We start from the raw sequence: 23,087 nt of genomic DNA, 5'->3' as shown, positions 1-23,087 counted from the left end.
TAACTGACTGTGCCACCCAGGTGCCCCTGAAATGGGACATTTTAAAAATCAGGTACAAGTGTAAGTTTACATAGTGTAAGATTTATCCTTTTTAGGAATATAGATTGTTGAATTTTGACAAGCCATGAAGTTGTGCAACCACTACAATTATCCAAAATATTTTCTCATGTTCCTTGTCAGCAAACCCGCTTCTCCTCTGGCTCCTGGCAATCAGTGCTCTAATTTTTATCCCTTTATTGCTTTTTCTCAACTGTCATATAAACTGAATAATAAAGTCAACGCACTGTTATAACTAGGCCTAATAATTTTGAAATTTATTCCATGTTGTGGTATTTATCAATAGATTATTTTTTATTGCTGGTAAAGTATTCCATTGAATGGATTTATCAACATTTATTCATATAATGGAGGCTTATAATTCTGAAGTGTTAACATTTTAAAAAGGGAAGTGAACATGAAAGGGCTACATGGGTTCAGTAAGGAGCCCAATAAAGTAGCTGCATTTTTAAAAGATTTTTTTAAATTTTTAACTAATCTCTATACCCAACGTGGGGCTCCAACTCACAACCCTGAAATCAAGAGTTGCATGTTCTACTGACTGAGCCAGCCAGGCACTCCAGTAATTGTATTTTTTTTTTTTTTAATAGAAGTGTTACTAGAGGCACCTGGGTGGCTCAGTGGTTGAGCATCTGCCTTTGGCTCAGGTTGTGATCCTGGGGTGCTGGGATCGAGTCCCATATCGGGCTCCCCAAGGGAAGGCTGCTTATGCCTTTGCCTATGTCTCTGCCTCTCTGTGTCTCCCATGAATAAATAAATAAAATCTTTAAAAAAAGAAGTATTATTAAAGGACTAACAATGCACTTTACTATAGGATTTTAGCAATGCATCTAACAAAATCTCCCCAAATATCATATGATAAATTGAGGGGACAAGTGAGCTAGAGGAGGGCCATCTCAGGTAGACTCACAGCTGGTTGGACAATGATGTGCAACATGTAGACCTAGAGAACTGTCAACCTTGAAGGGTGTTTCCAGTGGAGAGCTACAAGACTCTCCCATTCATCTCACTCTGCTTGCCATGTTAATTGACAATGTGATTGAAGGCATCCTAGATTTAAGTGCTGGTATTAAAATAGAGAGGGAAATTCCTGCATGGGATAATGGAACCAAAATTTCAAAATACCTTAATGTGGTAAAAAGCATTGGTGGTGGGCCAAAATGAATGGTGTGAAATTTAGGAGATTAAGGAAAACATATCCACTTGCTGTATGCTGTCAGAGAAATCTGACCCAAGAGCAGTTAGTTCTTAGGGAAAGGCTCAGCAAATCAGTCAATCTAAGCTTAAACAAAACCAAAACCAAAACAAAACCAAAAAAACAAAAAACAAAAAACTCACACGTCAAAATTTGATGTTTGGATCACAGCTAGTCAGGCTTATAAGCTATACTTACCTTCAACTATTTTCTCTCCCTCTCTCTCTCTTTTCTAACTAGATTCCAGCTCATTGGTTTCATTTTCCTATTACTAATTTCACACTGAGGAGCAGGAAGGTTCTGACAACTGACTGTGAGCAACACAATTACCCGCTGGGAAAATCCAGACTGCTATAGTTGATGGCACCTGATGTCAGAGTAAATGCAACTTCTATTTAATAGTCATTGTTTTAATTTTATTCATGGTTTTAAAAACTCCTATTCTGCTAGATTCCCCCAATTAACATTCTCAAGAGCATCTTTCTGCAACATAAACCATCTTTTCAAATTGGCTTAGCTCAGGAAGACCGTAACTATGCTTGGATCCAAAAGATAAAGTCCTACTGTTGACTTTCTCCCTAAGTGTCGGGGTATGTTCTCATTTCAGCAATTGGAGGGATAGCTCAGTGCAGAACCACCCTTTTTAGGGAGAGAGTATGCCTGTATGTGCATGTGTACTTATGGACTTACACTATTTTTTTGTCTTTTTATAAGGTGGCATTCTGGGGGCACCTGAGTGGCTCAGCCACTTATGCATCTGACTTTTTATCTCAGCTGAGGTCATGATCTCAGGGTCATGAGTTCAAGCCCCATGTTGGGCTCCACTCAGGGCAGGAAGCTTACTTTAAATAAATAAATAAATAAATAAATAAATAAATAAATAAATAAATAAATTAAAATGAAAACATAAAGTGGCATTCTTATCTCTCCTTGAACAATGGGCTTGACCTGGATAAGTTCTACTAATTGTACCCTTTAACTTTTTTTTTAAGGTTTTATTAATTTACTTGAGATTGAGTGATAGAGCAAGTGAGTGTGTACAGTAGCAGGGGGAGGGAGAGGAAGAGGGAGAAGCAGGCTCCCCACTGAGCAGAGATCCCCATGAAGGGCCGGATCCCAGGACTCTGGGATCATGACCTGAGCTGAGGGCATACACTCAACTGATAGAGCCAACTAGGAACCCTAGACTTTCATTTTTTTAAAAAAATATTTAATTTATTTATTCATGAGAGACAGAGAAAGAGCAAGAGAGAGAGACAGAGACAGAGACATAGGCAGGGAGAGAAGCAGGCTCCATGCAGGGAGTCTGATGTGGGACTCGATCCCGGGACTCCAGGATCACACCCTGGGCTGAAGGCAGGTGCTAAACCACTAAGCCACCCAGGGAACCCCAGACTTTAACTTTTTAAGGCAATATATATTGCAATGGTTTAAACTGCATTCCCTAACAGTAGGGTTAAAAATGAAGAAATGGATACAGAAATGACAGAGGTAATAATAGAAAATGGAAAAGAAGAAATTGTTATTTGAGAAAGAAGATAAATTATAATCCTCTCTCCTTTTCCTGTGTGGTTTTTCTAATAAAATGTTAGGAACAATCCATCTTTAACTCAGTGTTTATATTTATAAACTACTTGCCATGGGTGATGAGAATTGATCAGGAAACTTCCATGTAATAGAAATTTTACAAATTTCTCTTCATACCTTATGATCTCTCATTAAGTGAATTTTTTGCTTGTAGCTAAGGCCTCATATGTTTATTGTGAAAATCTCCAAAGCTTCAGTGCTTACTTGAAATATAAATTAATAGATAATTCTGAATAAACAACTACCTAAGGAACAAGAGCTATTTTACTTTCCTTAATCTAAGTAAATATGGTTTATACTTCACTAGCTTTGTTGTATGCTACTGAAATGTTACAAAACTGTTTCTGTATTGCTCTAGCTGTCCTTCAGAAATGCTTTATCATTACTTTTAATTGATTTGTTCAAACTAATTTAAAACACTAAAACTATTTTCTAAAACACAGCCTAAAGCAAATTCCTATGGAATCTTCCCCTGAATTCTTCCTATCTTGGCAAGAGTTGGGCCTAGGATCCAGTAATCCTTCCCAAATACTAAGGAAATACTGATCTAAAATGTATTGAAAAGGTGGGGCACCTGGCTGGCTAGCCGGTAGAGTACTGGACTCTTGATCTCAGGGTTGTGAATTCATGCCCCACATTGGCAATGGAACCTACTTAAAAAAAAAAAAAAAAAAAAGTAAAAAATAAATAATGAGGCTGCTGTTTCCTTTTCAATATATTTTATTTATTTTTAATTTTTTACTTTTTAAAAATATAGTATCTAATTACATCCAGATGTACTCAGGTATGTCTGACAAACATGGATAGATTTTTCTAGCTTTCTTTTGGGATACAAAAAGCTGGACTTAATTAGATACTATTATACTACAAACTAGAAGACAGTAGAAAATAGCTCACTGTTATCATTTAGGTAATTAGAGTAAGAGCTAATTTCATTTTGTCAAATTTCAACTTTCTACCTGGAAAATGTTTGACAAGCAAACATCTCTTCCTCTACTTCTTTTGGTGTGTCTAAAGGTTGAAATAGTTTGGGTTATTTCTCATTATTTTGTTATGTTTCATCATTTCAATGGGTGTTTGCTATCATGGATCTTTGATTTCCAGCATTGCATACAGATGCAACTGTCACCAACCTTAGTTCTGTTTTTTGGCCTCCAGGAGGTATGCAGGCAGCAAGATTTAAAGGCAAGACAAGCCTCCTTCTCTTTTCCTCCTGGATTATTCAGCTACTGCAGGCTTAAATCCAAATGTAGCCTCAGGCTTAGGCTGTACTCTCCACTCTGGTTTTATGTGGCAGCCAGAAAAATGCCTTCTTCCACTCATGAGAACAGTGGTGAGGGCAGGAGGCTGGGAGATGGCCCCTGGAGAACACCAGCAAAGGATTGTGGGGCTTCTCTGTAAAGCCTTACTTCTTATCAGAGCCATGAGGGTAAGGTGTTTCATCTCTCTGGAGCAGCACAAACCCTGAATATAGGCCATGGACAGAGACCTCACCCCGAGGAAAGTAGCTGGGGCTTATCTTCCTAAAACTTGATGGTATCTATCCTTTGTAGCCTAACTGGCTGTGGATATGGAGGAAAAGAAAAACTGTCTGATCATGCTTATTTTCCACATAGATTATATTGTCCCATTTCCCCAAGTACTTTTAAAATGTAGTTTAATTAAGGTGCATAATTAAGGTATACAGTTCTCTGGTGGTGAGAAATTATTGAAATCTACTCATTAGCAAGGCCTTGACAGCACTCACAAATGTTCTGTGCTTCCTTCAGCTCGTGGTTCTCAATCCCAGATACATATAGAAGTCACCTGGGGAGCTTATTAAAAAAAAAAAAAAAAAAAACCATATGTGGATCCCACTCCAGAGATTCTGGTTTAATTAGTTTGGGATGCTCCAAAACATCAGTATTTTTTAAGCAGTACCTATTCAATTTAAATGCAGCCAGGGAGTTGGGTATGTTCCCTTAGGGCTAAGAAGTAACACCTAACTACCATGTCTGCTATCCTTCCCAGGAAAAAGAGAATTAAGAACTTCAGCATTTCCCCCAGAACTTCTGTAGAACTTTAGTTTCATGGGATGTTAAGAGTAACTGGAAAAAAAAAAAAAAGTTCTTATGATCACATTTTGGAAACAGGGAGCTGAGCATTTCTTCCATTCAAAAAGGGGTCTGGGAGCTTTTGATATGCTGATGTGTAACTGGCATACTTCAAACAGATTATAATAGGTAGGGTTTCCTAAACCATCAAACACTTGACCATGAGACACTTTCAAGGAGCATCTCATGGGACTAGAGTTCTACAAAACCCAAAAGCTCACTTTGGAGAATTGTATTTATGACTGCCCTGAATCTGTCTACCAGATTGAGATATGTGTTGCCCATTTACCACCCTAAAGTCACATTCCTCCTGTTCTTCTTAGTCACTTACTAAGGTTCCAAAGGGAACTGAGTCCTTGTGATCCATTTTACTTCAGCTCATTAGGAAAGGAGGTTAAGGATATAATTATTGCACATGCATTAAGAAACACCAAAGTCCATCACATTCAAGTCAAGTTTTTGAAGGTAAAGACATTTTTGACATTTGCACCCTATTTTTGCATATAGGAGTAGAGCTTTTAGGAATAAATTAACCATCTCCTTACATTTCTCCCTATCATATATTTTCTATGTAGAATAAGGGAATGGAAATGCTAAGCCTAGGGCTCTTGAGCTTTTTTAGATGAATTTTATTCAATTGTCGACTTTTTTTTTTTTAAGGAACTAATTTCTGAAACAAAGAGAAAAAATGAGATCATATGGAAACATGGCATAAATAATGATTTAACATAGAGCAGTAAATGGAGAATGGGGTAAAATATCATTGGTCTAGAAGAAGACTTGGAGATCATCCAGCTTAACTGTATCAATTTATAGAAGAACATGCAGAGTTCAGACTGGTAAAATGTCTCCTCTAAATCCACACTATAAGCTGGTAACAAGAGGAGAACCGAGTTCAAGTCCCTGGAACCCATCCTGAGTGCTTCCCACAATCCTGTGCCGCCTCCCAGACCATCCCCTAACCCATAACTCGACAAAGATAGAAATTATTTAAATAAAAATTACCAAATTTCGGGCAGCCCCAGTGGCCCAGTGGTTTAGCATCGCCTTCAGCCCAGGGCATGATCCTGGAGACCCACGATCGAGTCCCACGTCAGGCTCCCTGAACGGAGCCTGCTTCTCCCTCTGCCTGTGTCTCTGCCTTTCTCTCTCTCTGTGTCTTATGAATAAATAAATAAAATATTTTTAAAAAATTACCAAATTTCTTTACCAACTATGTATGCCCCACATATTCACACATGTTGTTTTTATGGTGCCAGCTATGCAACCTGTTAGAAACAGTTGCCTCTGGTTTCTGTTGTTTGAGTTACTAGTCTCCTATGTGCTGCACCTAAAAATCCATTAAAATATCACCAAGTGACCTTCAAGGAATGCTTTCATATATGTACCTCCTGCAGCATTTGGTTTTGTGCCATGCAACTTGTGAAGTACTATAAATATTGGCAACTGATTTAATTCTCCAATATCTTGCTTAATGTTAAATGAACGTAACTAAATTTAATGTAGATTCATAAAGGAAATTCATCATGGTTCCACTTATCTGCTAAGGGAGTGAAAACTGTTGCCTGTTTTATGTTTAGTCTAATTTTTACTAGTGAAAATTTTGCTTCAAGGGAGACTATTTTTACTCTTATGTAAATAGAAACTCTGTATTTAACTAGTGAATAAAACCTGACCATTTACAGGTATGTTTTTCTATGCACCTGGGAATGGCACTCAGTTTTTGAAGTTTAAATTTTAAAGTTTAATTTCAACCCTAATAAAGGAGCTGAAGTGGGAAATATCGGATTTTTTTCCTTCACAATTCAGGCCCATTATTTTGAATATTCTTAAACAAAATGGTCCTAGAAGTCCTCTTGAATTGGCATAACATCCTGAAGGAAGCTTATAATCTTATTTCTTAAATGCTAAGCCTTGTTGTATAATTTATTTCATGATGTTTTCTTTTGAGATTAGAGATTTAATTGACATTTCTTCCTTTCTCTTCTGACACTCAAGAATGCTTTCACAGGATTAATAAAATTATCCACTGATGATTACCTTCCCTACCACTTTCCCATTCCCCCAAAATGAGAAAAATAAAAACAAAAAACAAAACCTACACACACGTTAGGCTCCTTGGAGAAAACCAAACATGTCACATTCAAGTAGAGACACACATGCGCTCCTGAGTGTGTTGCTGAGCATACAGCACTCCGAAGGTAGTAGTTGAGTTGACTGGAATTCATGTCATATGTGGAACACTAAAGAAAAGGGGGATGACTCGCCCAGCAAGAGAAAACTCAGACACCAGAACTGTCTTTAGAAATTGGGAGGGAAACAGAATTAAACTGACTGTGGAAGGCCCCCAAAGAGTGGGACATTAGGGAGATAGATGTTGCCTCAGTGGAAGGAAGGCATTTCAAATAGCGTTGTTGGAGATAGAAGAGATGTCTAGGCAATAAAAGAGCAGTCTATTACTGAAGAATTTTAAGCCTGGAATGGGTGACAACCTGACAAGGATGCTGGAAAAGAAGATCCAAATGTTGAAGGAAAGTAGGAAATGTAAGGGGCTTTCCAACATTGAGAATCAATGAAGAAGATGTAATCACCAGCAAATGTACAGATATCTGAGAAGTGCCTATACATTTCTTATTTCCAGGAATTATGGGGGGAGTAAGAGGGTCTATTTCTAAAAAGGTTGATGTCAATTCACTTTTTGACTGAAACAGAATTAAGTATATCAATCATTTCACTTCCCTAGCCCATGGTTCAATTAAAACATCATGGCCTTGGGAAAAACCCAGTGGAGAATACATCCCAGACCTCACAGAGATATTAACATAATCCATTCATTAATATATTTATTGGGTACATACTATGTGCTAGGTACTATGGATAAATAGATAAACGCCTTTCCTAATTATCCTAGGTAATTACCTGCATTGTGCTTAATCCTTTATTACAAACTCTCATATTTTCTTAAGTTTTTTTTTTAAAGATTTTATTTATTTATTCACGATAGACAGAGAGAGAGAGAGAAAGAGAGAGGCAGAGGGAGAAGCAGGCTCCGTGCCAGGAGCCCGACGCGGGACTCGATCCCAGGACTCCAGGATCGCGCCCTGGGCCAAAGGCAGGCGCCAAACCACTGAGCCACCCAGGGATCCCCTTTCTTAAGTTTTTGTAAATAATTTTCCTCCACATTGCAAGTTCCTAAAGTATGGGACAATTTTTTATTCCCAATCTTTGCACCACTGACATTACCACATTAAAATGCAAGAAACAAGAACTGGGATCCCTGGGTGGCGCAGCGGTTTGGTGCCTGCCTTTGGCCCAGGGCGCGATCCTGGAGACCCGGGATCGAATCCCACGTCGGGCTCCCAGTGTATGGAGCCTGCTTCTCCCTCTGCCTATGTCTCTGCCTCTCTCTCTCTGTGTGTGACTATCATAAATAAAAAAAAAGAAAAAGAAAAAACAACAAAAAAACAAGAACATTTCAGGATCCTAAGGTGGAGGCTGAGAAAGAAAACTTCCTCATTTTTCTGATAGGGTGTTTTCCTGCCCCTGAGCATTAAAGATAGTCTAACTCCCTTCTCTTATTTATGTTGTCAGACATACTTTTGCTTTATTTCAGATTCAAGGTGATTATGGGAATGTAAGAGAACAAGAAGGGAAAAGTTGCTAAGATTTCCTGAGATTGCAAAGAGGGGAATTCCTAATATTGCAGAAAATTAGGCACCTGGGTTTCTGTGTGAGCTGAGGCTATCCTGTCTGCGAGGCCCCATGCCACCTTGGTCTAATTGCCACCATTGTTCCTGGGAATTGTATCTGCGGGTCTTCTGCAGATTTCAATCAATTCTGTACCCCTTCCAGTAGGTGTTGTAGTGTCTGCTGTGTCCTCTACACTTTTGATGGTACTCAGTAAATTATAAATTTTTTTTGTTTTTTTTTTTTTGTTTATGATAGTCACAGAGAGAGAGAGAGAGAATGGCAGAGACACAGGCAGAGGGAGAAGCAGGCTCCATGCACCGGGAGCCCGACGTGGGATTCGATCCCGGGTCTCCAGGATCGCGCCCCGGGCCAAAGGCAGGCGCCAAACCGCTGCGCCACTCAGGGATCCCAGTAAATTATAAATAATGAATAAACCTGACTCCTGTCATTTTGATGGATACAAGCAGCTTTCCAGGTTATGGATTGTGAGAAGGGTCACTGCTATAGTTTCCCGGAGCACACTGCTATGTCAACTACCACAGAAAACTGAAAGTAATTATCTGTGCTTTATGAGGTCATATCATTCCCTAGCTTTACCTGGGCATATTCAATGGGCTGAAAGTAACCCATAGTCCTCAAAGTACCAAATCACACACCCAGTAAGGTGTAATTCAAGTAGTCTGCATTGGGAGGGATATTGTGACCAAGTAAAATAATAGCAAAAGTTGATGTTACTAATTAGAGCATTCTCTATGTCTATTCAATCACATTGTCTCCTTACCTCTCTCCCAGCCAGAACTCAGCAAAAACAGTAGAAAATCAGACTCTGCCAATGTACTGTTTTCAAAGTCAAATGTGTTATGCTTCCTTTCTAACTCATTTTTCTCTTGAGCTTATGCTTCTATCAAAATTAAAGGTACTGCTGTCAGGAAATTATGAAAGAGGCACATTCCATGCTGACATGTTTTTACCCAGATTATTAGCTGAATAATAAATGTAGAATCCTTTTAACACATTAGTATACAAGACAGAACTTTATATAATTCTCAGTGTCACCTTAAAAATGAATTAGAATTGTTTTTCTTCCAAAGTTAAAAAAAAAGCTAATAGTCTAGGAACATACTATGGCTGTGGTTCTTAAGGCTGTCTAACTATCAGGATCAACTTAAGAGTTCTGCAAATAACACAGATGCCCAAGTCCAATGCTAGACTTGACCTATTAAATTAAATCTTTTACAGTGTACTCCTGTCCTGGAGATTTTTAAAAAAGCTCCAAGAGAGATTTTGCTGTGAAACCAGGTTTAAGGGCAACACTTAAAAAGTATAAAGTCTTTTTCAAGGTCAGGCAGGAAGCTGACCTTTACTGTCCTATTAAACTATTCTATTGAGGCTTCTTTTAATAAATACACAGTAAAAGAAAAAAAAAGACATACATTTAAACTCGGTCTACATCAGGAGACTTCAATTTGGGTTTTAATTGGAAATGTCAACCATGTATCTTTTGTTTAAAAGGATATAGTTTAAGACATGCAGAAAAATGAAGTTGGACACTACCTTATCTTCTGTACAAAAAATCAATACAAAATGCATCAAGGACCTAAACATAAAACCTACAACTATAAACTCTTAGAAGAAAACAGGAGGAAAGCTTCATGGCTTTGGATTTGGCAAGGATTTCGTGCATATGACACCAAAAGCATAGGAACAAAAGTTAAAAAAAAAAAAAAAGGCAAGTTGAACAACATCAAAATTTCTGAACAACAACAACAAAAAGTTAAAAAAAAGGCAAGTTGAACAAAATAAAAATAAAACTCAACCACAAAAAAGTAAATAACCAGATTAAAAATGGGTAAAGGACTTGAATAGACTTTCTCCAAAAATTACATAGAAGCAGTCAACAGGTTTATGCAAATATGCTTCACATCATTCATCACTAGGGAAATACAAATCAAAACCACAATGAGATATCACCTCATACCCATTAGAATAGCTGCTATCAAAGACAAAAACAGAAGCAGTAAAAAGTGTTAGCATAGATGTGAGGGAATTAAAACCCTGTGTACTGTTGTTGGTGGGAATGTAAATGGTGCAGCCGCTATGAAAAACAATTAACATATTTATTGGTTATATACCATGTGCCAAGTACTGTAAGATAGAAAGATGAAAGCATTTCCTAGTTACCCCAGGAAATTACCTCTACTCTGCTTAATCCTCTATTATAAAAATCTCTTTCATATGTTATAAGTCTATGACAATTTCTCAAAAAATTAAAAAGAATCACTCTATAATATAGTAATTCTACTTCTGGGTATATATCCAAGAGAATTGAAAGCAAGATCTCAAAGAGATATTTGCATACCCATTTTCATAGCAGTACTATTCACAACAGCCAAGAGGTAGAGGTAACCCAAATATCCATTAATGAATGAATAGATAAGCAAATGTGGCATATATATACAATGAAATATTATTCAGTTTTTAAAAGGAAGGAAATTATGACATATGCTACAATACAGATGAACTTTGAGAACATTATACTAAGTGAAACAAGCTAGTCACAAAAAAGACATGCTGTATGATTCCACTTCTTTGAGGCATCTCGAGTAGTCAAAATCATAAAGACAGAAAGTAGAATAGTAGCTGCCATGGGTTAGGGGGAGGGGGAGAAGGGGAAAAAGGGGAGTTGTTTAAAGATTATAGAGTTTCAGATTTGCAAAATGAAAATGTCTGGGAGATTTACTTAATGCTGCTAAACTGTACATTTAAAATGGTTAAGAAAAAAAATGGTTAAGATGGTAAATTTTACATTTAAGTGCTTTTTATCACAATAATAGGAGATCACAATAGGAAGTTTGCTATAAAGTGAATTTAAGTGATTTCTTTTTTTTAAAACATTTTTATTTATTTATTCATGAGACACACACACACACACACACACACACACACACACAGAAGCACAGAGGCAGAGAGAGAAGCAGGCTCCATTCAGGGAGCCCAATGTGGGACTCGATCCTGGGTCTCCAGGATCACGCCCTGGACTGAAGGCGGCGCTAAACCACTGAGCCACCTGGGCTGCCCTAAGTTAAGTGATTTCTAATATCCTACTATCTTCTATTATGAAATTAGAACAACTCATCAAAATAAGTAATCTGGAATATAGTTAAAGCAAAGTAAAAAATCTGGAAAATATTAAAAAGGCATAACAAATAGGAAATCATAACTTTCTGATGTCAAAGTACTTAATACATAACATTTATAACAATAATATATTACATTTATGCACATATATTACTATATAAATAATGATACCAAAATCATATAGGTGATACTTTTAAACATAGATATACCATGTAGTGTTAAATTGTTTTAAGGTATAGTTGTGTATTTCAAATTGTTGTGATTGAGGACCTGCAGCCATACATAATCTTGAGAGTTTTACACCTAAAATATGATCACTTTTTTTCATTGAGGATGGGGGGAGTAATTTTCAATATATTTAGCTCTTCTCTGGGCAATACCAAACTAGCTTATTACCTACCATATTCTGCATGGTGGGGAGGTAAATAAGAGCAAATAAAGCCCAGGAAGGAAACATTCAGCTCAAGTTTAGAAGTGAAAGTTTTCTCTGAGGAGTTCTGTGGCATTAATTTGGCAACTAACTAAAGCATCAACAAATTAACAGATTGTGCCTATGCTGAGCAAACAAACAGTTTGCCTATTTATTTCATACTGTCACTAATATTCAGTTTACACATTGATGCTGTATTTTGTTTTGATCCTGAAAAAAGGGAAAGCTCACTGATGAAGGCTGTGGCACCTGTAAATGGAAATAACCTGGTAGCTATGATATAAAACCTGAATTCTCTATGTTTTACGGTAAATTCTTCCTTAGAGTATATTTGTAACTTAACAAACTTCCTTAAATCAAGATTTGAATTTATATACAAATTATTAAGTCCTGAATTAAGACATCTATAAAAATTATATTTTTAGTGTGTATACAAAAATACAAAAAATATTTGTACAGATATGACAGTGGAGCAAACCATACCTTCTAAACATGAATTGGTGGTGGGGTTAACAATCATTCACTGAAGCCTTACTTTATATTCATTATCTCATTTTATTTTTCATTTATTTACTTACTTAATGTAATCTCTCTTTTTTTTAAAGATTTTATTTATTTATTCATGAGAAGAACAGAGAAAGAGAGGCAGAGACACAGGCAGAGGGAGAAGCAGGCTCCATTGCAGGGAGCTTGATGTGGGACTCGATCCCAGGTCTCCAGGATCACACCGTGGGCCGAAGGCAGGCGCTAAACCACTGAGCCACCCTGGCTGCCCTTATTTAATGTAATCTCTATGCCCAATGTGGGGCTTGAACTCAAGACCCCAAGATCAAGAGTCACATGCTCTTGGGACGCCTGGGTGGCTCAGTGGTTGAGTGTCTGCCTTCGGCTAGGGGCATGATCCTGGAGTCCTGGGATTGAGTCCTGCATCAGGCTTCCTGCAGGGAGCCTGCTTCTCCCTCTGTCTGTGTCTCTGCCTCTCTCTCTTTCTATTTCTCATGAATAAATTTAAAAAAAAAGGGGGGGGGTCATATGCTCTACTGACTGAGCCAGCCTGGCACACTTATACTCATTATCTCATTTTAGCTCACTACCACCATATAATGGAAGAGTTCTTATTCCTTTTAAAGCTAGGGAAATCAAAGGTTGGAAAGAATGCATGTTACCCCAAGACAACTCAGCTCACATGTATGAGGGTCTGGATTTGAAGATGGTTTTACTGGCTCCAAAGCCTTTTCCTCTTAACTTCTGGGCATTGTAATTTCTACCAGTTTTATTCCATTCACTTTCACTAACCCAATTGAGTGGGAGGAGAAAAGTTCTGTGAGATATATTTTTGGTACATCTGGTACATTTTTAGAAGTTAAACCTCAAGTTTAGTCTTCTAAGATGGATCTATTACATCTTGAAGAGCCTTGTGGCATATGCAAAATAAAATACTCTATTTAAAAGTCTCTGATGTTGCAGATAAAATTCCAACTCATTTAAATATCCATTATTTTATATAATGGAGTATCCTCCTCAACAGCATTGTAATCAGTGAGAGGTACTAAAAACATTAAAAAATGTAATGTGCAATAGTCTTTGTTTAGCATTGTTTATGTTTGTTTGCTTTGTTTAAATTTAAGTAGGCTCTATAGCCAGTGTGGACCGCAATGCAGGGCTTGAACTCAAAACCCTGATGAGATCAAGACCTGAGCCACTCAGGGACCCCTGCTTAACACTGCTTTTTAAACTAAATGATGATAATTAAAAGAGGATAAAATATTTTTTACACTGATGAGAAATATCATATAAGGCATTAGAATTTTAGAGCTTTAAAACTGGAAATTACTTGAGTAATTATCTTGTTCCTTTCAATGTTACATCTAGGGCATAAATTAACTAGAAAAAAATTCTATTACTTTTCAAAGCTTCTCAGAAAATAAAATTTTAAGTATGCTTTCACTAACACATTCTAGGAGCTTTAAAATATACTTGTGTGGTCTAATTTAAGAACCATTTTCAGTTTCCAGTTGGGCAGAAATTATTAACATATCCCCTGTAAAATCAGTGTGTAATATCCCATTAATTTGTGTCATGTCATCGGTTCATTCAACAATGTGCCTCACCAAGATAAAGAAGTATTTAAATGATTTCAGAATCCTGATTCAAAAGTGCCATTACTTGAAATAATAGTGTTCACTATCAAAGTCACAATTTCCTGAAAATTGCACAAAGATACCAAATTTTCTGATCTAAAATGCTCCCTGCATTATTTTTATAATTTGATCTTAGGTGTTTGCAGTTTCAAAAGATTTAGTCAGTCACTATCTGAATATAGAAGCGATATCGCTAAACGTAACTGCAATAGGAATACAAAAATGTCTGGGTTGATAAAGATGGTTTAAGAATTTAAAAGAGAGTCTGAGGGAATTGGAAAACCAGTCTTACCTGAAATGTGTTAAGTGTCTCTGGATGTCAAGGTCTAGAATTGGAGTGGGTCTGGAAGATCCCAGTGGTGATCTATCTTGGCTCAACAGGTCTTGGAATTCTTTACAAATTTGTCTAAAATGAAAGATTCATCATTGAAGTTGAACTCTTAACACAGGGCTTTAATTTCATCCCATGATATTTACCAAAGGTTTGTTTTGTCATTTAAAAGAGGAATAGATGGGTAGATAAATAAAATAAGAGGACTAGATAAACTTTCATAAGGCAACCTCCAAAGTTCCATCTACAAAATACAGATGAAGTTCACAATGGCATCTTTGCTCGCAAGCACTATAGGATGGCTGTAATACTTTTGAAGTGATTAACATCCCATGAGCACTGACAAAACCAATGATCATTTTTAAGGTGAATATTCATAAATTAACCTCAGCATAAGAAAAGATCTATATGAAAGGATCACACTTAATCATTGCTTTTTAAAAAATTAAAATATGATTTTTGGAGGGGATATCACATTTATAAAAAGTTTAAATCAAGTTACAGACTTCTTTCAGAGCCATGACTCAAGTAGACTTTGGAAAATCCTGCTTATCAGCATTTCATTATAATTTAGACTCTTGTGAACTGAATTTTAATATTTAAAGTACATAATCAGCACCGCCTTCAGCCCAGGGCATGATCCTGGAGTCCCGGAATTGAGTCCCAATCAGGCTCCCTGCATGGGGCCTGCTTCTCCCTCTGCCTGTGTCTCTGCCTCTCTCTCTCTCTCTCTCTGTGTTTCTCATGATAAATAAATAAAAGCTTTTTTAAAAAGTACACAATCATTTATCACAGTTCAGCCCCTTAGCCTCACAAAATGTGATTGTTATGTCCCATATAATATGGTTACTTGCAGAAGGTACTCTAAGGAGTATTTTTCTGCTGGTTTTCTTATATTAAATAATTGTGATTTCTGGTCAGTTTTAATTACCACATTACTGTATAGTTTGAAAAGCAGTAAAGCCTTTGTGATATATAGTCTAAATGATATAATTCTAAAGAAGCAAAGCCTATGAAGAAAATAATTTTTGTTTGAAAACAACAATGAAACACTAGATTAATACAGTAATTAAAGAATGAAGTAAAAGACAGGTAAGGAATTGCTCAAAAGAATACATCATCTACCATGAGGTTGCTCCATATTCAAGGGATAATGTGATAGTGATTAGGTTTTTTTTGGCCTGGATTTACAATAGATAGTAGTCATAAAAATCTAATCATTAGCCCCGCCTGTAATTATCAATGTAGCCAAAGACAAGTACAAAAGAGTCAAATTATTCCAAGTGAATGTCACTTCATGAACCCAGCCACTAAGTACTCTCCAAAGCATTTGTGTGATTAACAAATAATTATCAAAAATAAAAAATAAAAAAAATAAAAAAACAAACAAACAAATAATTACCAAAAAGTGACAAAATATCTTGAAGCACAAATAATTTATCACTGAGTTAAAGTCAGTGGAGTTTTACTATTAGGTGCCTAAAATTTCTTCTGAAGATCATTTGTGATTTTTTTTTTTTTTAGCAATAATCCTCAGGTTTATCGCCAGTGTTACTTTCATATTGTGTGATTTCATAGAATTTGTCTTTTTCATTGTGAACACAATTGGGAGTAAAAGTGGGTCATTAGGAGAGAAAAAACTAACCCCCCCCCAAAAAAAAACCTCCGCAAGAGATAGCCCTTACCTGCTCTAAATCAAACAGGATTCTCTATATATTCTAGCTAATGTTTTAGTTGAGTCTCTGAGATATAGCATCTAAATGCATGCTTTTAAACAATTACATGTGTATATTTTCATTGAGAAAATTTGATCTTAATTTGTCACTTTTTCTGTTCTGAGTTAGGCTTAGTTGACTGACTTTCAGGTGTATTGACTATGTTTCAATAGATGAATAGAAATTTGAACTAATTATTTGATGCCAGTTGGTGGCATCTAATGATGTCATTTGGTAGGACATCATTATCTGTTATTCTTTATGTTTTTAATAGAGTTAGATATACTGTTATCTTTACTTTCTTGGGAAATTTCTAAATAAATTTTAAATCCAGACTCATGCTAATCATTTTTTAGACTGGTGACATAAATTACTATGTGGTAGACCATCAATATAATCTATTATTACAGAAAAAATATCGGAGCTATTTAAAGATGAATCTTTTAATATATCAGATTAAAATATATTTAAAAATTCAAATAAAGGTTCAAACATTGCTTACTTCTCATAGTATGACAGAGGAGTGATTTGGATAATTGAATAAATTAATTTATAAGCTGGTAAATAAACTTCCTTACTGCATAAACAGCAGTTACAGCAGGTTATAATAAACTTAAAGCTGATGAAGAAATGAGGAAAAGGCAAAGTGTGGAAATATTTAACTCATGCTAAGCAATTTAGCTACACCACACAGGAAGCTGTACCAGGAAAAGTTCCAGAATTCTTAACCTCTGCTATTTGATTCTGCTGCTCTTAACTCACTGACTTAGGACAGCTTCTCGACTTAAAAACAGATGACAATTTTGTAGACTCCCCTTAGGCGATTATGATCATCATCTCATTATGACAGTTACGGAGTTATTATTTTTATGACTAGTTTCATCCTTATTTAAAATTTTATTTATAAAGCCACAATAAGAAATACTCATTTCTCAAAACAAAATGTCACATTATGAATTATGTAACACAAGATGATCTTCAGTGAATCATAAATTCTAACTTTATCACTTACGTCATTGTCCTTAAGGACATAATTTTTAAGCTGATGTCTGAATTTCAGGTTTTGTGTTTCTCCTTTTGACAATTATTGTTATGATGAACAATTAAAACTTGTTAACAACTCTGCTTTACCCTAATACAGATCAAATATTAAGCATATTTAGTTCTAAATTCAATGAAGAAGTTTAAATGTGTTTTCCATGAATCAAATGTTTTGTCTAGTACATTTTCAGAATTCAAAAATGGTCTAATTCAGTTTCTGTCCCTCCCATGTAATTGTTTAATTACACCAAGATATTTGGTTAATCAACAAAACACAAGAAAGTAGGAAGAATTAGGAGGCTAGGCCCTTAGTCAATGGGCCTTTCGTTTAATTATATAATTGGCAACATAACTAAATACAATTGAATCTGTTATTCATAGAGGTAAAAAAGAAACATGTAAATCAATCCAACAATGGAAGTCAGTTATTGGATCTCTCATCCAAAGGTTATGAATTTCATATGTATTTTTGATGCAATTGTCACAGTCTTGTGAACAAAGGTGAACTAACTAGAAATGTAATGAGTATCCATGTAAGCTAATTTCAACGTTGAGCATTTTAATTAAAAATATCTGATGCTTTGCTATTAGAAAATTAGAAACTGTTCAGAACACATGTTAGATCCGTTCATATGTTGCGGGAAAGGCATGCTATTCCTACACATCCCCAGTTATATTGATGACTACTTGTCTTGTATATACTTACTATGACTACATAGTCTTTCATTCTTGTCTCACATTGTTTAATAAGAAGATGGGATGGATATAAGCAACCAAAAAGATAAAAAAAATTATACAGGCTGTCTTCTAATTTCTAGATGCTTTGACCTCTTTACCCTTCTACAAAATAAGGTAATTGGAATCAGTGAACTCAATTCTTGATTATTTAATAGTTTGCAAATGTCCAGCTATGGGCAGAGGGATCAAAGAAAAGTACATGTTCTTGTAATATTTTATGAAACCGAAGTCCCAAATATCATCTAAAAATAGACATTATTTGGATCCTAGGTAGAAGGAAAATACTACTCCTGAGTTGAATCCACTACTCTAAAATAGACATCTCAGCATAACTTTGACAAATATGGAAGTACTTCTCTTAATCCCCTCAAGTTCTGCTAACATTGGACTTCTATGAAAACAAAATTTCCACATCAGTTTGAATGCACAGACATTTAAACAGAGTTATGGGAACTCTCAAGAAAATGGGTATTTGTGTTCCGAAGGTTCGAATGTTAGTGGTGGCATTGCTGTGGGGTAGAGGTAAGCAGCTATGGAACCCTTCTCAGGAAAGGATGATAAGAAGAAGGATTTCTCTGGGTTAGGGAGTGAAAGTTTTAGAATATGCACAATGAAACTACGAACAACTAATTTTGAGATAGAAAATATAAAGGTGTTTTCTCTCGGATAATTTGTATCTGGGGATAACAGTGTCATTCAGGTGTCATGTGGGTACACATATTGGCAAAATCTATATACTCCTGCCAGCTAGAAGGAAACTATGTTTTGGGAACAGCTGGAGGATACTACCTAACTTCTAGCATTGTATCTTTCTCTGGATCTGTATAATATGTCTTTTTACTTCTTCCAAGATTATATTAAGGATTCAGACTGGCTATCTGTACTTTCGGTTCTTCCTGGAGAAACTGAAATATTACTAATGAAAACCTCTCTGGGTCTTCCCTTGGAAGAGGGCATGAGTTGAAGCAAAACAGAAGTTAAGATTCCCCCAGGAGATAAGCCACACAAAACATCCAGTTTCAGCTCTTTCTGCTAGCACGTTTGCAGGAACTTGCACAGAATAAGACCTATCTCAAAATCTTAAGTCCACATTTTATACCTGCCTTCTAATTTTTTTCTCTAGCTGTCTTCATTTTTCTTTGTCTTCTGTTCCTTCTCCCTTTATTTCCTTGTTTTACTCTTTGTCTCTTTTTGCCACCACCTTTTGTTTTCCTTCTCTTTTGGGCAAGATGAATCATCTAAGTTACTCTCACTCTCAGAAGAGAAATACACAAATATGTCCTAAACCCAAACAGTGCCAGCCACAAGTAGCACAGATCCCAAATAAAGGATTTAATACCTTGGGCAAGCCTCTTGGGTGGCAGGTATTCCATTTAAACTCTTAAACTTGTAAAATCAAGCAAACAAAAAAAAACCTATGTGACATTAAAAGTTGGTAGGAAGAAATACTGCATTTTTTAATGCATTGAGCCCATTTAAATTTTAGCCAACATGTGAAGTCATTTTCTATCAGTTTCTAAGAAACAATGACTTTAACACTATCTACTTTATTCTGTTATTCTGTCTAAAAGTTTTCTCCAAATAAGAAACTAATTTAGAAATGATAAGTTAACCCACCTGGGACTATGAGTTCTAAAATCTGAACATACAGTTCAGGAAATTAGGTAAGATTATTAATAGTCCATTATGTAGCATAGCTTTTTTTAATAAAGAGAAGAGAGTATGAATTAGTTACAGCCTGAAAGATTTTTCTCTAAAACTTTGACCATGACTTACAGCCATATTTACTGTTTTGTTGGGTTTTCACACAATAAATAGTAGTTCTTCCATTCCCTATCAAAGAACTTCCAAGTTTGAGGAAACATGAACTCAACTTACCCAAGCTTCCCCATTACTATGTCATCTCTGTCATTATTTTAATTCACATTTTTGTTGCACTTTGGACTGTTTACACTTTTCAGAAGCTTTCTCATATATGATACCTTTTCTTTTCAACAGTATCACCACTGCAGGTGGAGCAGGATAGGGATCATTTGTTTAATTGTACATCAGAAAAAATGGGGGCACTGATGGCAATCCTTGGGCACAGAGATCTCCATGTTATGCCTTCACACATCTGGGTCCTCTTTGTCATATTCTCCAAATATTCATAGTGTATTCATTTGAGATCTTCACCCTTCATGTATTAAGGTGCACTGAGTGGTTTAGACCAAATCATATAGCAGCTAATGACACATTTGCCTGGAATCTACATTTCCTAAACATACTGTTCTCTTAAGAATTCCTGCATATTCTGGAGAGTTTTCCAAAAACCATTATCAGTGTCAAAGATGGACCCATCACTAAACAAAGGCAGTTTGTAAATCTTGCTATGGGTGCAAGGCTGGGGGTGGTGGGATGTCCATGTGTAATACATCTAACTGCTGAAGTGTGAGAACCCCTGCTTTATAGAACTGGTACCTTCTAGACTGTTTCCCTCACTCAAAAAAAAAAAAAGGAAAAACTGAGAGAAGGCATATAGAGACTTCCCATTCTGCTTACTTGGTCGCTAGGATCATCTTTTTTCTTGCTGTCTGTTCTTTCTGTTCCATATGTTGTCTGGCAAGATGTTCTCCTACAGCTTTGGCTGGAAACTCTGTTTCACAAGTGTAGCCAAAATCCCGAGCCAAGTGTAAAGCTTCCCCTGTTGGCAGACAATAAAAGTCAGTTTTTCACAAATGTCTAAACTCAGTAAGAGTAACACTTTATGTTTTCCTCCAGCCTCATTCCTCCTTGTGGTCAGATGGATTATTTTTCCTATTTATTCTAAATAATCCCAGGGAAAGGACTTTTGGGGTAGGGGTATGGTGTAGGAAGAGGACAAACAGAAACAGGGAAGCTACTTAGCAAGCGGAGGTTTGTGAAAGGCTGATGGGGAAAACAGGAAGGTTCTAGGAGTTTTGACTTCCCTAGAGTCTCTGACCATTATACCAGTTTGGCTTCTCAATCCTACACATTAATGTCTTAGGGAGAAAGCTCCACGAGCTTGCCATTCTGTTGTTGTTCAATGTTAGTGCATCTGAAATATTCAGATATCTTTCCCATGAGATCTATCAAAATACTGACAAAGGGTCCAAGTAACTTTTCAAAGAACCTGGAACACCTTGGAAAGGGGAGATAAATGATATTTTATCAGTTTTGTACCATTATATTGCCAAGGACACTATATTGTGTGATTATAGTACCAGCATTGTCTGGCTTTCTGGCAGGCTTCAGTACCTTTCAGCACACTGCACAATGCTTCTTATGTACATTATTAAAAACAGAATGCTTTTTAAGGATAATAATATCATAAATAACTTTTGGTCTTTCACAAAAATCTTAAACCTGAGTAAATTTGTAAGAAAAAAGGTAAAAATGGCCTATCGGCAAAGTAAGATTTGGCAATGTATTTCAAACTCGAAAACAACAGTGATTTTAAAGCTCAACCCAAATTTCACCTGAGTATCAAAACTTAAAAAAAAAAAAAAAGCAAGCTTTCACTGCACATATACTGAGCACCTCCTTTGTTCAAGGTGCTGTGCTATGTAGGAGTGATGAAGGATATAAAAGGGCCCTCTGTGTTTCCAGGACAATGATGATCATACCCATAATGATAGGAAAAACACCTCAGTAGCATTTTATAATTTATATTGCCTCCTATATGAACACTACCATCAGTTCATGTTTACTGACATTATGTTGATATTATATATAACAAAAGCTATTGTACTATAAGTATCAAATGAGTGTTACAGATAAAATGTTTTCCAAAAGTTCAAAGGGGAAGAAGGTGGTCATCATGGGGAATTAGATAATGTTTTGTGAATTACCAATCATGATTTCCACCTCCCTCACCCCCGTTTCAAAGCAGTGGCAGGTTTTTAGTTAAGACTTTCATATTCACGTGGTAGGAAACAGATTGTTTGTCATCCCTTCTAAATAGGAACTTGACATAACTACATGGAGAGGGTCTCTATATTAGTTTGGGTATTGATAGTTATTGAAGGGCCACAGTTTTAGATAAAGCTGCAATGTAGAAGAAATATTTTTAAAGTGCTTATTACCAGCAGTTTATCCCCCTAACTTATTAGGAAAGAAAATCCATGCATATTTGGCAGAAAAATGGCACAAAGATTTTAAGACATTGTAATGCCATCTATATGATCACTTTTGCTAGAAAAATGACAGAAGGGAGATAATTCAAGACATTTCAAACTTGAGATATAAAGTCGGAAACAGTGGCCACAGCATGTGATAGAGGATAAGCTCATGTGATCTTAGGACTTACAAGTATCTTGCCACTAACACAATAATCCATCCACAGTGTCATCTTTGTACAGCATGTGGAGTTGTGTATATTGATATATCTGCATATTGCAATATTGTCACAGAAAGGGATATTTGGATAACATTTTCATAGACTATTATATATATTTATCCTCCACTGCTTATGCAGGAGTGGGACAAGTGAAGCAGTGCAAACAGGAGGGTGGCAGCATGTCTCTTAAATTTTATGCTAAAACCTGATTCTGGCCCATTATATGCAAAGCTCTCACCGGGCGGTAGTTTTTAAAACAGTTTGAATGGAACAGCTGCTATTTACATTTACACTGACAGCCAGATCCTTCCTTCCCTTAGTTCTGTTTACTGCTTTCTCTTGCTTGCAATGTAACATTGTTACTGGATGTATAGCAATGCTACATCAAAAGAAGTGGCAAGTGAAGACACTCTGATATGTAGTTTAAATATGTGTATTATGACACAAAAGCTTTGTGTGTGGGGGCCCAAGAATGAATGAATGAATGAATCTGCGAATTACAACACACATGATATTCAGTAAGGAATGACAAGTCTGTAGTTAAATCCTGTACAGCAGGTATCTTAGAGTCAACAAGTTTAAGAAAAATAGA

At 36.2% G+C, this 23,087-nt stretch overlaps 1 protein-coding gene across 1 annotated transcript in view; it reads right to left on the bottom strand.

Annotated features, from left to right (window-relative positions):
* TFAP2D (transcription factor AP-2 delta) overlaps positions 1-23,087 on the bottom strand; it is a 56,634-nt gene that overhangs the window by 6,156 nt on the left and 27,391 nt on the right. Inside the window, exons 6-7 of the mRNA XM_038554299.1 lie at positions 20,698-20,839; positions 14,624-14,737 (exon numbers count right to left, since the gene is read on the bottom strand). Of these exons, the coding sequence (XP_038410227.1) occupies positions 14,624-14,737; positions 20,698-20,839 (256 nt within the window). The remainder of the gene's footprint in view (positions 1-14,623; positions 14,738-20,697; positions 20,840-23,087) is intronic.

The sequence above is a fragment of the Canis lupus genome, chromosome 12 (genome assembly GCF_011100685.1).
Source record: "Canis lupus familiaris isolate Mischka breed German Shepherd chromosome 12, alternate assembly UU_Cfam_GSD_1.0, whole genome shotgun sequence".
Lineage (NCBI taxonomy): Eukaryota > Metazoa > Chordata > Mammalia > Carnivora > Canidae > Canis > Canis lupus.
This window is presented reverse-complemented; position numbering and strand designations above follow the sequence as displayed.